The 16776-nt window shown below is 48.3% G+C and overlaps 1 protein-coding gene across 1 annotated transcript in view; it reads left to right on the forward strand.

The window, feature by feature from the left end:
- The window catches only part of PSME4 (proteasome activator subunit 4), a 216783-nt gene that overhangs the window by 135994 nt on the left and 64013 nt on the right, over positions 1-16776 (forward strand). The window contains exons 31-34 of the mRNA XM_074949403.1: positions 8720-8773; positions 9626-9755; positions 10929-11010; positions 15970-16123. Of these exons, the coding sequence (XP_074805504.1) occupies positions 8720-8773; positions 9626-9755; positions 10929-11010; positions 15970-16123 (420 nt within the window). The remainder of the gene's footprint in view (positions 1-8719; positions 8774-9625; positions 9756-10928; positions 11011-15969; positions 16124-16776) is intronic.

The following is a 16776-nucleotide window of genomic DNA, read 5'->3' on the forward strand; positions in this document are numbered from 1 at the left end:
GGTAACGGAGGAGCTGAGGGGGAGGAAAGGAGCCGGGGAGTGAACCTGGAGGGTTGTTGGGTGTGGGTGGGGGAAGTATGGAACAGTTTTTTTGGGTGGGGTGGGGAGGGATTGTTAGGGATCCTCCCCCATGCAGACCTTGGCAGACCCCTAGCCTCTCCCATTCAATCAGGCACATCTGCCCCTGTCCCCATGTGTCCCTCCAACCCCACTCAGGCACCCATTCCCCCCCTTCCCATGTGGCCCTGCACCCCCACTCAGCCACCCCCATGTGGCCGTGCATCGCCTCAGCCAGCCCCAGCCTTTGTGTCCTTGCACCCCCTCTCCCCATACTCTCATATCTCTGTGCCCCCACTCAGCCACCCCCCTTCCCCGATGTGGCTCTTCACCCTCTCCCATGTGCCCATGTGTCCCTGTGCCCATACTCAGCCATCCCCCTTTCCCACATCTGGCCCTGCATCCCCTCCCCTATCCCCATGTGGCCCTGCAGCTCCATAGAATCATAGAATATCAGGGTTGGAAGGGACCCCAGAAGGTCATCTAGTCCAACCCCCTGCTCGAAGCAGGACCAATTCCCAGTTAAATCATCCCAGCCAGGGCTTTGTCAAGCCTGACCTTAAAAACCTCTAAGGAAGGAGATTCTACCACCTCCCTAGGTAACGCATTCCAGTGTTTCACCACCCTCTTAGTGAAAAAGTTTTTCCTAATATCCAATCTAAACCTCCCCCATTGCAACTTGAGACCATTACTCCTCGTTCTGTCATCTGCTACCATTGAGAACAGTCTAGAGCCATCCTCTTTGGAACCCCCTTTCAGGTAGTTGAAAGCAGCTATCAGATCCCCCCTCATTCTTCTCTTCTGCAGACTAAACAATCCCAGCTCCCTCAGCCTCTCTTCATAAGTCATGTGCTCTAGACCCCTAATCATTTTTGTTGCCCTTCGCTGGACTCTCTCCAATTTATCCACATCCTTCTTGTAGTGTGGGGCCCAAAACTGGACACAGTACTCCAGATGAGGCCTCACCAGTGTCGAATAGAGGGGAACGATCACATCCCTCGATCTGCTCGCTATGCCCCTACTTATACATCCCAAAATGCCATTGGCCTTCTTGGCAACAAGGGCACACTGCTGACTCATATCCAGCTTCTCGTCCACTGTCACCCCTAGGTCCTTTTCCGCAGAACTGCTGCCTAGCCATTCGGTCCCTAGTCTGTAGCGGTGCATTGGATTCTTCCATCCTAAGTGCAGGACCCTGCACTTATCCTTATTGAACCTCATCAGATTTCTTTTGGCCCAATCCTCCAATTTGTCTAGGTCCTTCTGTATCCTATCCCTCCCCTCCAGCGTATCTACCACTCCTCCCAGTTTAGTATCATCCGCAAATTTGCTGAGAGTGCAATCCACACCATCCTCCAGATCATTTATGAAGATATTGAACAAAACCGGCCCCAGGACCGACCCCTGGGGCACTCCACTTGACACCGGCTGCCAACTAGACATGGAGCCATTGATCACTACCCGTTGAGCCCGACAATCTAGCCAGCTTTCTACCCACCTTATAGTGCATTCATCCAGCCCATACTTCCTTAACTTGCTGACAAGAATACTGTGGGAGACCGTGTCAAAAGCTTTGCTAAAGTCAAGAAACAATACATCCACTGCTTTCCCTTCATCCACAGAACCAGTAATCTCATCATAAAAGGCGATTAGATTAGTCAGGCATGACCTTCCCTTGGTGAATCCATGCTGACTGTTCCTGATCACTTTCCTCTCATGTAAGTGCTTCAGGATTGATTCTTTGAGGACCTGCTCCATGATTTTTCCGGGGACTGAGGTGAGGCTGACTGGCCTGTAGTTCCCAGGATCCTCCTTCTTCCCTTTTTTAAAGATTGGCACTACATTAGCCTTTTTCCAGTCCACCTCCGCTCCCATTTAGCCCCTGCCCCAGTCTGTCCTCCCCCATTAGCAGTTATGAACCCCAGTCTGTAACCCCCCAGCAGTCCCATGTGCCCCATTCTGTCTGTTCCCCCATATCTCCTTTCTCCTGACCTGGCTTCACTGGCAGGGCACTGCCAGGAAGGCAGCCTCTTCTTTTTCCTTATCCTAGCTGGGGCTGGCCTGGGAGCGGCTGCTCTGTTCTAGTACCACAGCAGCCCTTGGTGGTCAAAAGGCATAACTGCAGGAACTTTCCGGCAGAAGTTATTTTCTGTGGGGGAAAAAAATTATGCCTGGCACATGAATTATGTGCACGCGCAGTGGCTCAGAATTCCCCTGGGAATAATTGCTGCAAATAGAAGAGAAGGAATGGATCAGCCTTAAAGCAATGACGTTGACATCTGGTTTGGAAATTCATTTAGAGAGTTGATGCTTGGGGCAGTGTGGTATGGAGGGGTTGGAATAATGGAAACAGTTTCCCGGTCCCTCCATGTCAGACAGCCTTAATGGTGGAGTGTTCCCTGTCTCCATGGCAACTGGGAGCAGATAAGATCTTTGCTCAGGGCATGGGCTAAGGATCTCCCCATAGGAAGATGCTTCCAAGAAGCACACACTGCAGACTCCGGGTCTCCCTTTGTAGCAGAGATTTCACAGGATTTGTTAAAAAAAAAAATTAACTAAATGCTCTGTTCCTTCATTGGTTTTGAGGTTTTTATCCTCAAAACTGCTAAATCTAGTCCCAACATTTTTTTATTTTTGGCTTTCTGAGGAGAGTTTGAAGGACACCACCTGTCCTCCCTTTTCCTCTCAGAAACGGGAGACAGAATGCCTCGGGAACCCAGCTCTCAGCTGGCATGTTGGCAAGGTCCACACTGAGACAGTTGAGTGGGCCACATGGAAGCTCCCTTCACTGAGACGAGGCCTGAATGAGTGGCATGGAACGGGGGATAAGTTTTTTTTGTTTTTTTTCAAACTCCCCTCCCCCTTGCACCTCTCTCCCCTTAGCTCTCTCCTAGGAATGAGGATTGTATTTCCCACAGCTTTCAGAGCAAGCAGGAAAGGTTCACTGGAGCCTCCTGAATCTTGGGGGAAGAGACACCCATAGTAACCCCAAGGAAGAAATTCCTGTTCCCAGCCAGCGTGTAAGTAAGGTTCATGCTGAGATGGTTGAGAAGGCTGCAAAGTATCCCCCTTCCCACAAGCTGTTTTACCTGCAAGGGCTCAGCTGCCATGAAAGTGGGCAGCTCCTGGGACATTTGATACTAATGAGTAGGGCCCTACCAAATTCATGGCCGTGAAAAACACTTCACGGACCGTGAAATCTGGTCTCACCCCATGCTCACCTTACTTCTGCGCTGCCTTCGGAGCTGGGTGGCCTGAGACAGGTGGCTGTTGGCCAGGCGCCCAGCTCTGAAGGCAGTGCCCTGCCAGCAGTAGCACAGAAGTAAGGGTGGCAATGCCATATCGTGCCACCCTTACTTCTGTGCTGCTGCTGGCGGCGGCTCTTCCTTCAGAGATAGGCTCCCAGCCAGCAACTGCGGCTCTCCAGCTCCCTAGCTCTGAAGGCAGTGCCACTGTCTACAGCAGCGCAGAAGTAAGGGTAGCAGTGTCGCAATCCCGCCCCCAACACACACAATAACCTTGCAACTCCCCCACAACTCCTTTTTGGGTCAAAACCCCTACAATTACAACACCATGAAATTTCAGATTTAAATAGCTGAAATAATTAAATTTACTATTTTTTAAATCCTAGGATCGTGAAATTGACCAAAATGGACCGTGAATTTGGTAGGGACCTACCGATGAGTCATTTATCTCCAGTGTCTCTGACTCGCTTTTCATTTTGTATAGTCTGTCACCAATCAGCCGAGATCCAGCAGCAGGGAGCATGGGGTGAAATGATACAGATCCCGTTACCTGGAAAATGCACCTAGCTTCTCTCCTTTTCCAGCCATCCCACAGGAGGGCTACTCTTTTCCTTAGGACAACATGCAGGATACATGGGTGCAGATTGTTCTTTCAATCTCTCTGATAACACACTTTCCCCCTCCTAGGGCCTCGTCACCATTCTCTCAGAGGTCTGGCCCAGGGACTGGTAAAGGCTGATGCTCACAATCAACTCGTAAAGGAACAACACAACATCTTAAAACCTTTCATGAGAGAATCTCCCTTCTATATTCTCCAAAGAGAAGTAGAAATATCTAAAACTGGTCTATAAGCGAGATACCTCAGACTCTCAGCTAAGCTTCCCAGAGTTTAGCATGAATGGAGATCTAACTTAACAGGTGCTTATGTTTTTAGAAAATGAAAAATCCAAAAAAACCCTCAAACCCTGCAAAGTTTACTCCTGGAGGAATTCTGCGCCTTTGCACAAGTGCAGAATTTATGTCCCCTGCAGATTTCTTTGGTTCCCTGCAGAAAAATGAGAACTTGGATATAGCAGTGTCAACCCTGGACTATTAACTGCAGTCTCTGATTGTGCAGTTCTGTGTTCATCTGGGAGGCCATTGAGGGGTAGATAACTCCCACCTAAAAAAAACAAAAGAAAAAAAACCCATATATAAAATCTACCTTAAACTAGATTTCCATAACAGCTTTTATGGGACTGATGCTTCCCCTGACTGTTGTTTACTGCACATTCAAAATTTCCAAATATGTGTTGTTATCCTTCTAAATGTTTTGTTGGTAAGCTCTTTGGAGAGCATAGAGATAAAGCAGTCACTGAGGCTTTAGACAAGGGAATTGGTCCCTCCCTTGTTCCAGTGAGAGAATCTTCAATCTACCTCATCTCAGCAAGTGTTCCCTTTGAAGCTGCTGCTCTTGCAGGTTCCTACACATTAGGAGGAGGCTTTTTGCTACATTTCCGGAGTCGAAAGACTAAGGCCACCATTTCTTGGAAAACCATCCAACTCCAAAAGCTGCTCTTGATTTTTGGTTTTCCTGAGTCTGGGAAGATTCTCTCTTGCAACATCCCTCACCTAGATTTCCTATGAGGGGCATTTCAGGGTGGGCTCCCATCTGGGAGTGAACCACTCAGAAAAAGGGTGCTTCAGATAATATTTATCATTTTCCCCAAAGTAAATTAAAATAAACCGGCACTGTCTCATGCTATGGACCATCAAACTCACTCTTCCATTTCCAGCAGATGATTCTTCAGAAATCTGGTATTTGTGAACAATTGCTAAGAAGTTAAATGTTCAGCACTGCTTACAGAAGTAGCCTTGTTCATGTCCTGGACGTAAGCCTCTACTCTGTTACTCAAAATTCTGTACCAAGAAGGAAAGTCAGTGTCGGCCAGCTCACCAAGACACATGAAGAACCAAGGGAATGCCGTCTAGATCAGTTAGCCTTTCAGTGCGTTGCAGGCCAGTTTGGAAGCCTATTGATGGCTCTATTTGCATCCCAGTCCAGTTGGAATATCAAGAGGTGCTATGTGAGCAAGAGATACACCGAAGTGTAGGTTGTGGTCCCCTTATCTCAGAAGTGGGCTAAGTGGCCTCCTTTATGCTCTCCCCCCTGCTGCTGATAGTAAAGATGGTAAATCAGATTGTGAAGGAGCAAGACCACAGTAATTGTAACTGCCTTCTCATTAACACTCAGGTCTTGGTTCTCAGACCCAATTTAAATGTAACTGGAACCTCCTCTCAAACTTCACACAGTGGGGAGCTGATTCTGAGTCAAAATCCAGTGCTGCCTAGCCCATCACCTAGAAAGGAATCAGTCACTCTTTCTGAGAAAGTGATAAACATCCTCCTAGTATCTTGGAGGAGATTCACAGATATCTGTATATCACTTGAGGTGTAGATGTTGATGTTACAAGAGACACACATCAGGGGACAGTCTGCTAAAGCTAAGGATATTCTGGTGTTAGCCTGACCAGTGGACAGGTGGACAAGTCAGTGACTTCAGGCATATTGCACTGTAAAGAAATCCATGAGAATCTCTCCTCACCAGCACATAACAGATGGCTGAGGACCATCATTCTTACCAGTCCTCAGTCAAAACACAAATTCCTGTCATGATCTTGAGCTGCATGCTACAAATCCTAATAAAACTGCCTTTCATCTTCACATTGGTAGGTTTCTTCCTCCTCTCCCTGAAAGTATTTTGCCTACTTGCCCCCTCCTGGTACCAAGGGGGTTTTGGAGCTTGGAATGCTCTCAATGAAGTCTCAGTTATATGCTCTATCAAACATGGTAGTTCTGTAAACTAAGCAGGCCTCTGTCCCCAAGGTAACAGCAATCTTTCTTATATAATAGGAAGTGGTATTTTTGTCCTGGATGAAACCATATATCCTAAGGATGTAAAATTCATAAGCTCGAGGTAAACAAAGCCTACATAGGAATAAAAGTTTATATAGCAGAGGCATTTGGAGCCTGAGGTACAACTCCTTATTACCACGTACCACTCACTCTGTGGAAAGAGCAATGATTTTTTGGAAAGATCACACATATCTTATTAGAAGGTCTATAAAGCTACTACAGGACCTTCCATCCACATTTTTTTCAAACACGGTAGTCGACATTCTCATCCTCGCTGAGGCAGCATTTGGTGAAAGGGTGTTACAGAACAGCATTCCCCAGTAACTCTTATGTTCCTTTTCATACCTGCATGGGTAAATTAAACCCTTCCCCTACTCCCAGGATGACTTACTGTTTTCTACATCCCACTGGGAAGATTATCTGACATGGAGGGAACTGAGGGAAAAGTCGGCCTTAAATTCACAGGAAAGGCCTAAAACTCTAGGACATACCATGTTATACAGTCTGACCCTTCCTTGGAGGACTCTGAATGGCATAAATTTTTCACTAAAAAGTGCTAGAAGAGCATTAAATTAAAAAGGGGGTTGTTAAATGAAGGGGCACAAGAGACGAAATCAGTTGTGTAGCTCATTTCTCCCTGGTGCAAGGGAACAGTGGCTAGTAGGGAGCTGATTACAACTCTTGATTGTGCATTGGTCCAGCATTTGGCACTGACTGACTCCCATTACATCCTATACCTCCCCCTGGCATGGCTTTAAGCCAGGGCTGGGATCTGGCAAAGGAGCCTCATCATCAAGGGTTTACACATCAGCAGAAAGTTCCCCTTCACATGGGGCATTGTCCATAGTCCATTTACAGCCAGAATCTGGCCACTTTGCAAAGTGGCCAGACAGGACTGAAGAATCTAACATAGAGCACCTTTTATTGGTATGGCAAAGCATAGTGTATATCAGAGGTGGGCAAACTACGGCCTGTGGGCCACATCCGGCCCGCGGGACCCTCCTGCCCGGCCCCTGAGCTCCTGGCTGGGGAGGCTAATCCCCGGCCCCTCCCCCGCAGTTCTCTCCTCCCCCACAGCCTCAGTGCACCGCAGTTGCAGAGCCACGGCCTGACCCAGTGCTCTGGGCGGCGCGTCTGTAACGATGCCAGCCACCGGTGCTCCAGGCAGTGCGGTAAGGGGGTAGGGGGGGCTGGATAGAGGGCAGGGGAAGTCGGGGGTGTGGATAGGGGTCGGGGCAGTCAGAGGGCAGGGAACAGGGGAGTTGGATGAGGCAAGGGTCCCGGGGGGGCAGTCAGGAATTGTGGGGGGGTGTTGGATGGGGTGGCAGGGGGCAGTAAGGGGTGGGGGGTCAGGGGACAGGGAGAAGGGGTGGTTGGATGGGGCAGAGGTCCCAGGGGGTAGTCAGGAATGAGAGGAGGGGTTGGATAGGGCGGCGGGGGGCAGTCAGGGGTGGGGGGTCTGGGGTGGTGGATGGGGCAGGAGTCCCAGAGGGGCCGTCGGGACAGGGAACAGTGGGGGTTGGATGGGGCAGGAGTCCCGGGGGGGCCGTCAGAGGGCAAGAAGCAGGGGGGGTCAGATAGGGGGCAGGGGCTGGGCCACCCCTGGCTGTTTGGGGAGACACAACCTCCCCTATCCAGCCCTCCGTACAATTTTGGAAACCCGATGTGGCCCTCAAACCAAAAAGTTTTCCTGCCCCTGGTGTATATCCAGGCAGATTATAAAGCACATACAACTTCTCTCTTATACCAGCTTTAGGCAGGAAACTCTGCTGACCCTATGGAGTTACTCCTGGTTTCTGCTAGTGTACGTGAGGGTGAATCAACCTGCGAGCTTGTCAGTAATGTCAAAAACCGAGACTTGAATATTTTGATGATATGCAAGTTGATCTAATTGGATAGAGACCAACTGGTGCATTCTAGGGAAATGATACCCTGATTTTCACGCCTCCAAAACACAGTGCAGAAAATGCCACTCAGCTGGGCAAGCTAGCTGCCTTTTAAGGCCTTATCTGGACAGAAATGTAAAGGTGTTATGTTGGATCACGTTAGTTAACTTACTCTAAAACCTAAACTTCTAGTCAAGACAAGACAAATTAAAACTTAAACTCAACCCTTTTAGCATATGCTAAAATATAGCTTGCCATGTCTTGACTCGAGTTTTTAAGGGTTTTAATTAGACTTAGCTGACTAACATGATCCAACATCACACCTTGAAATCCTAGTCTAGACAAAGCCACAGTGTGGAGGAATCACTGTAATATTCGTCCCTTGACTCAACAGCGATTCTCTTCCCTCCACCCCTTCCTCTCAAAAAAATTAACATGACATATACACAGCATCTGCAGTGTTATTTTAATTACCAGACATTGTCTGTAGTATTTATATTTGTTGTGAGAATGAAGAGAAAATATAATGCCTTACTTTGTTTATATAAAGATTATTTTAAACACTTCTCTCCATGATGTCTAGTTGTTGACAGTACACTTCAAGTCTATATACTCATTTTACTTTTGTTTTTTCAGAAACTATGAAAATTTGGTCAACATGCTGTTAGATTGTGTGAATCAAAGAAATCTGTAAGTTTGCCTTTCTCTGTGAACTTTTTTGTGTGCTAGTTTTTCTGAATTTAAAAAACGCACAGTAAAATAGATAGCTTAGATAACTGGAAATAACACATGCAGCCTTTCCTGTACAGGACTGGTTAAAATGCAGTTTAGATCAGTAGTGATCAAAAAGTTGTACTGTCTAACATCTCATACATGAAACATATTTGGCCTTCGCCTACTTCTGATGGACAAGAACCAACATCAATTGGAATGGATATAGGGGGACAGAAGGGCCATTTGTAGAGTTGTTCAACTCTCCCTCCCAATGGAACAGGGAAGTGTCAGGTCAACATGAGGAATCTTGCATTGCTGCCATCCACCCGATTCCTGTACTATAGGTGAATGTAGCCTTGCAGTAATTAGTTGTTGTTGTTTTCAGTATCTCTTTCCATTTCTAACAATTTCTGAGTACAATTATTTATCTAGCGTAAAGATGGCAATGAAGTGCAAGTACTTTTAAATTACTGTTGACCAGATATATTACTTTTAAAATACTACTAGCTAAATAAAGATATGTGAGGTCTAATTCTCAGTTGCATTAAGGCAATTTTACACCAGTCTAACTGTAAAGAGCTTTCAAATGGATGCAATTTGCACGCACTTCAAGGCCCATTTTCTCTCCCCAAGTGATGTAGACAGTCCTTCTTTTAATAAGAATGATGCCTGTATAGTGTGGTTGTGGAATAGAACATTAGTTTTATGGTGGTTAGATACACCTTCTTAACAGATGGTTTTTTGCTTTTAGGTATATTTTTATAACCTTTTTTGAACAACAGCATTACATACAGCACTCCACTATTCATTGTATATGTTGTTTTTTAGCCCCTGGAAGTTTGAACACATAGGCATTGGCTTTCTGTCTCTCCTCCTGAGGGATGATAGGGTACTACCTGTCCGTGCCATAAGATTCTTTGTGCAGTGTCTCAACCATGACGCAATAGTGATTCGCAAGGTAAAGATGGCAAACTGATTAAAATTTCTTTTGCTTTTTCAATCCCTGATCAAATGGTGGTGGTGGTGGTTGTTTGTTATTTAGAGGCTCCAGTTGGGGAGCAGGGCCCTGTTTACACACATAAAAGTACATCCCTCAGATTGCATATGATCTTGGGAGTCCTATGACAATGGCAGTTGATCTGAGGGCTTTTGAATGAGCAAAAATGTGTACTATTAATTTTGTTTATCCTGCTTGTCAATGAGACTTGGACACACTTTCAGCATTGTGGGAGGCTGAGGGGAAGAGGAAACTAGACGGCAGGCTTCATACTATGCACACCATGCGAAAGAGCTTTAATTCTATGTCTCATTCAGTGTTCCCTCTAATTTTTCCCACGTATGTGCAGAATGAATTTTGTTATGTGCACCAGTGTGGAGGTGATGTGTGACACACAACAAAATTCATGTGGCGGTGGGTGGGGCTGAGGGGTTTGGAATGTGGGAGGGGGCTCAGGGCTGGGGCAGAGGGTGGATTGGGGAGGTGAGGGCTCCAGATGGGGATGTGGGCTCTGGGGTGGGGCCAGGAATGAGGGGCTTAAGGCTGGGGCAGAGGGTTGTGGTGTGGGGGGGGGGAGGGCTCCAGCCAGGGATAAGGGGTTTGAGATGCAGGAGGGGTCTCTGGGCTGGCGCAAGGGGTTGGGGTCTGGGGGGAGTGAGGGCTCCAGCTCGGGGTGTCGCCTCTGGGGTGGGGACAGGGGTTGGGGTGCAGGCTGCCTGGACCTACAGTGGGGAGAGAGGGCCTACAGCGGTAGCTTCGGGGCTGGGGCCGTGGGATAAGCACCTCTCCCCCAGGCACAGCAGGTCCAGGGCTGGGCTAGGCTGAGGCCGGGGAAGGGGCACCTCTCCCCACCGCAGCCCTGAGTGCCTGCATGGCGCTTAATAGGTTGCTGCGCGGCCATGCAGCTTAGAGGGAATTTAGGTCTCATGTTCTCTGTGATGAGGGGCCTGAGATGACTGTGGAGGAATTAATCTCATCTGCTGGTGTGACTAAGTGCCACATGATGATGTTGACTGACTTTTTAAAGGGAGTGCCATTCACCTGGAAGGATGAGTGACTATGTTCTGAATGACTAGACAAATCCTTGCACTGAAAATGTGAAATGGATGAATTAATCCTCATTCTCCTTTTCAGATGGGTATCTCAGCTGTTGCTGGCATCCTCAAGCAGTTGAAGAGAGCCCACAAAAAGGTGTCCCTCTGTCCTTATGAAATCAGTAAGTGTTTAATAAGAGATTTCAGATCCTAAATACCTAAATTTATCCTGAAGCTTTCAGGAAATATATTTTCCCACCTACCTTACCAATAGAAAACACATGTTCTCTGTTATTATGGTATAAACAAAATGGGTAACCTAACTAAAACATTTTTCACTTACCTTTAAAACAAAATGTGTTCACATCTCACAAGTAGATGTGTACTCGTAGTTTATTCAGCTGGTTGTAGGGAGGGTCGTGTGTGTGTGTACATATTTTATATATAGACACAGGGCCTGATCCTTCTCCCTTTGAAGACAGTGGGAGTCTTGCAATTAACTTGAATGAGAACAAAATCAGACTTGCATATACTAATAGGTGCCTCTGCTTTCTGTTCATTCCTTATTCTTTTTATGATCCAGATTATGATGAACACTATGTATAAACAAATATTAAATAACATTCTTTTTATATTATTTCTGAATTTGTCAATGTGACAGATGACTTTTCTTGCTTCCATGAGTCCTATGAACTCAACATTATTTATTGTAAAGGTAAACATTTTAAACCTGAGTTCAGGATGTTCTTTCCCTTTGTATGCATGCATACATTACAAAAAGGAACAGGCAGAAAAACTTCACCTGTCCCTTAAACAAGACCTCACAGGCTCGAGTGTTGTTTAAGTCATTTTCACTACAGGATTTCAGTCTGCTGTTTTGGCTCCTCTCAATGGTGCTTCACAGTACATCACACATGAAGGAAAAATCAAATCTCTTCTTAATATTGGTAGGGGTTAGTTAAAGTTGTAAATCTTGTGATTTAATAGAATCTTTGTAACAAATTTTCTTGGTTTAAAAAATTGATGTGTGAACAAATTGTCTCCCTACTTCAAACTACATGCTTATCCCTTTCTCTATTGCACTACCTGTAACCAAAACCTTCCTAAAAACTAGATATGGAAAATGAATTGGAAGCTGGAAGAGAAATGTAAGCAGAACTCCTGGAGGATGAGCAGCATTCAAAGAAGTATTTGAAAGAAAATATGTTTGTCTTTTGAACTAAACACCCAAACAAGCTTTACAGATACCGGTCCCGTCTAGACTAGACTTCTTGGTTGTGTTGTACCTTGATTGTAAGCACAAGTATGTGCTCCATGACTAAGGTTGCCACTGTACATGTTTTCCCAGGCTCATCAATTTTTTTTTGATGTAGCAGTTCCAGGCAGTCTTTAAGTCGTGCGGCTCTTGTAGGCGCTCTCTGCCAAGTTGTGACCCGCCCACAGATTGTCTGCGTTGCTTGGGAGAAACCCATATCAGCGAAAGGTACAAGATCTGCAAGTCTTTCAAGCCCTGGACTAAAAAAGAAAGGGACATTAGGCTCCGGGCCATCCTGATGGAGTCGGCGCTGGCCCCAACCCCGGCTCGCCGCTTCGAACGGGTACCCGGCACCATGGCGTCAGTACATGGAGACCCTCCAGTACCATCATCCAGTTGGCACCACTCCCTGTCCACGGGGCACGCCAAGAGGACCCGAAAGACTCCCTCTTTGCAACGGCACCAAGGGAAGTCTGGGACAGAGGCTAGGCCCATGTTGGGTAGTCCTCGATCCCCATCGGGCCCTAGGCCTCTGACTCATGTTGAGCAGAGTAGCCCGGCCCCTTCGGAGCAGGCCTCTCCAGATGTCCGGATGCCATCTACGCCTGAAACCCTCCAGGCAGCCAGAGATGTCATGTCCATGCCGGTGCCTGGAGCTCCGCCGACGTCAGCCCCATGCTCCAGAGGCAAGCCGCCACCGGCCCGGTACTGGTCTCAGTCGAGGGAATGTTCCTGACACTGCTCACCGCCTAGCAACCATTCAGGCCTCAGTCCATGTGGATCGCCCTCGACACCAGCCACACTGTCTGGATGGGTGCTGTCCGACTGGGACTCCCATCACCGCTCATCTTGGTGAAGCGAATATCGACGGGACTGTGGCGGACGTCGCCAATGGTCCTCGTCTCGCAGGAGATACCGCAGTTGGTCGCGGCACGATCATCAACACTGTTCCCGCTCGGACTCCCGTTCCAAGTCTCTGCCAAGGCACCATAGCCCCAAGTGTTGATCGCCCTCGTCTCACCGACACGGGTCCACCTGTTGAGGCCATTCGCGGAGCAGCTACAACCATCTGTGCCACTCCACATCAAGATGGAGGTCCCGTGGCCGACGTAGATCCCGGCACCACCGATTCTTCTGGTCCAGAGGCAGCAGCGGATCATACGCCAACCCAGCCTCCCCTCAGAGCCGCCCCTCTACAGATCAAGCTAGCCAGCCCGAACAGCCGGCTGGCTGGACGCAACATTGGCGAGGGCTTCTCTCCCACCAGACAAGTTCGACACCCTGAAAGGGCTCATTGACTCGGTCACAGGGTTCCCAGTAACAACAGCCAGGGCTTGCCCGCAACTGCTGGGTCACGTGTCTGCGTGCACATATATGGTCCGTCACGCCAGACTCCGAATGAGACCTCTCCAGCTCTGGGTGGCCTCGCAGTTCTCCCAGGCCACGGACAGAATGGACAAAGTCCTCACCATGCCGAACTCGGAGATCACCTCCCTGCGGTGGTGGTCCTCCCCAAATAACATGCTCCAAGGGGTCCCGTTCAGGGACAGGGCCCCATCGTTGGAGCTGGTGTCCGACGCGTCGGACCTGGGTTGGGGGGCCCATGTGGGGAACTTTCAAACCCAAGGCCTGTGGTCTCTACAAGGCCTACCCCTTCATATAAACATCAAGGAACTCAGGGTGGTGCAACTGGCGTGTATGGCCTTCTGCTTGCACCTGGAGGGCAAGGTAGTCAGGGTCCTCACAGACAACACAGCCTCGATGTTCTGTATCAACAGGCAAGGCGGGGCCCGATCCTCTGTCCTCTGCCACGAAGCCCTTAGTCTATGGGACTTCTGTATAGCCTATGACATCTACCTAAAAGCCTTCCACCTGCCGGACGCCTGGAATGTGAGGGTGGATCGCTTGAGCAGGGATTTTTCCTCTCAGCACAAGTGGTCTCTACACCCGGAAGTGGCTCACCAGCTCTTCTGAAAGTGGGGTACTCCCCAGGTGGACCTATTTGCGACGTGGCAGAACCGACGATGCCCCCTGGTTCTGCTCTGGGGGGGCCAAGGGGGGGCGCTCCGATGCCTTTACCCTGTCCTGGTCAGGCCAGCTCCTCTCCGCCTTGCCCCCGTTCCCTCTGATCAGCAGGGCCCTGGAGAAAATAAAGACAGACAAAGCCAGGGTCCTTCTCATTGCCCCGGCGTGGCCCAGGCAACACTGGTACGGGACCCTCTCGGGGCTGGCGGTAGCTCCACCATGGTAGTTGCCGCTCCACCCGGACCTGCTCTCTGAGGACCAGGGCCGCGTCCTCCATCCCAACCTAGCAACGCTTCACCTCACGGCATGGCTTCTCAATGGTTAGGTGGCAAGGAAAGAGCGTGCTCGGAACAGGTTCAATGCGTCCTCAAAAGTAGACAGCCCTCCGCTCGCAGCTCCTATGTGGCAAAGTGGTCTCGGTTTTTGAGGTGGGCGGCAGACCAGGGTGTTTCCCCGATGGCCACCCCAATCCAGCTTATCCTTGATTACCTCCTCCACCTGAGGGTCCAGGGACTGGCGCCCTCGTCAGTCAGGGTACACTTGGCGGCCATATCAGCCTTTCATCCCCCAGTGCAAGGGCACACGGTGTTTTCTCATGCTATGACCAGCCGGTTCCTTAAGGGTTTGGACCATCTCTACCCGTATTCCAAGCCCCTGGTTCCACAGTGGGACCTAAACCTGGTGCTGGCTCATCTCACGGGGTCCTCGTTTGAACCACTGGCTACTTGTTCCTGGTCTCACCTCTCGTGGAAGGTGGCCTTCCTGGTAGCTATCACGTCGGCCAGGAGGGTCTCGGAGCTCACGGCCCTAACCTCCGAACCGCCGTATACAGTCTTTCATAAAGACAAGGTCCAGCTCTGCCCACACCCTGCGTTCCTCCCAAAGGTGGTCTCCGCCTACCACGTGGGTCAGGACATTTTTCTGCCAGTCCTCTGCCCCAAACCTCACGCAACTAGCGAGGAACGCCGTCTCCACACGCTTGATGTGAGGCAAGCTCTGGTTTTCTACCTCGAGCGGACCAAGCCGTTCAGAAACTCTTCGCAACTGTTCGTTGCCTCGGCTGAGCACACGAAGGGTCATCTGATTTCCACTCAGCGGCTTTTTAAGTGGATCGCTTTGTGCATCCGTTCCTGTTATGAGCTGGCAGGGGTTCCACCGCCGCCCATTGTGAGGGCACACTCAACTCGGGCGCAGGCCTCATTGGCTGCCTTTGTGGTCCACGTCCCCATCCAGGACATTTGTAGGGCCACCATGTGGTCTTCAGTTCACACATTCACCTCGCACTATGCGATCGTCTCCCAGGCCAGGAATGATGCCAGGTTCGTCAAGGTGGTATTCTGTCCCGAGAACTTGTGAATTCCTACCCACCTCCAACAGATATAGCTTGGAATCACCTATTGTGGAATACACATGAACAATCACTTGAAGAAGAAAAGACAGTTACCTTTTCCGTAACTCGTGTTCTTCGAGATATGTTGCTCATGTCTATTCCACATCCCACCCTCCTTCCCCTCTGTCGGAGTTGTCTGGCAAGAAGGAACTGAGGGTGGGAGGAGCACGCAGCTCCCCTTATACTGTGCCATGGAGGTGCCACTCCAGGAGTTGCTGGGGCGCTCCCCCCATGGGTACTGCTAGGGGAAAAACTTCCGGCACCGGTGCACGTGGCGAGCGTGCACACCTATTGTGGAATAGACATGAACAACACATCTCGAAGAACACTAGTTACAGAAAAGGCAACTGTCTTTTCTTGAAATGGCTCTCTCATGAAAAAGCTGATAGTAAATTATAACTGTGTGGGTATGTTAACAAATATGGGCTTGTGAACAAATCTGATATAACATTAATACATCTTTAAAAATAGGTGGCGTCCCCAAGCCTTCCAGCATTCAGGCTGGTGACAGACCTGATAACCAGTGGCTGCATTTCGATTGTGAAAGTTTACCAAAGACTAAACAAGCTTGGGAGTCGTGTTGTTTTGTGGAGAAAACACACTGGGGATACTATACCTGGCCTCAGTGAGTACTATTAAATTATGTGCATTGTGGGCAAAATTGTGTAAGAAAAATAGAAAGTTTGACTAATACTGTTGAAGTTGAAGGGACACTATTGGGTCAAAAATAATATTTTTAATTTTCTTAACTATAATTAAAACTGAAAATTTTAAAAATCCATTTTCCTTCTTATTTGTGCTACTTGTTTACTTTTTGCACTTCTCCTGGCTTGGACAATGAAAATAGTCTCCATTTCCATGTTTATTGCAAATCAGTTTCCAGCCAGTTGTGATGTGAGCTTTTTGTGTGCTGCAAACATTGTGGGGAATATTTTTTGTTTAACTATTTCTTTTGGAATTGCATCTGTTGGTCTTGGATTTTGTAAAAGCTTGTTTTACAATCAATCATTAAAAAAATATTGGGGAGCTAAATTTTCCCCAGTGATGCCCTTTTTTAACGCTAGGTTTGAGAAGTGTTTATGATTGTCATCAAATTAAGCTTTTGTCACATGCTATGAAAGTATAGGAGAAGATTACTGAAAAGCGTGTATATGGAATGGTTGAAATGTGAAAGGGTCAGGGGATTCATGCTGGGAAGGAACACAATTAGTGACATATTTGCTCTATTAATCCTCATGGAGAAGTTCAGAGAAAAGAGACAGCAACTGGGTTTGATCT

This window comes from Natator depressus, chromosome 3 (genome assembly GCF_965152275.1).
Source record: "Natator depressus isolate rNatDep1 chromosome 3, rNatDep2.hap1, whole genome shotgun sequence".
NCBI classification, from domain to species: domain Eukaryota; kingdom Metazoa; phylum Chordata; order Testudines; family Cheloniidae; genus Natator; species Natator depressus.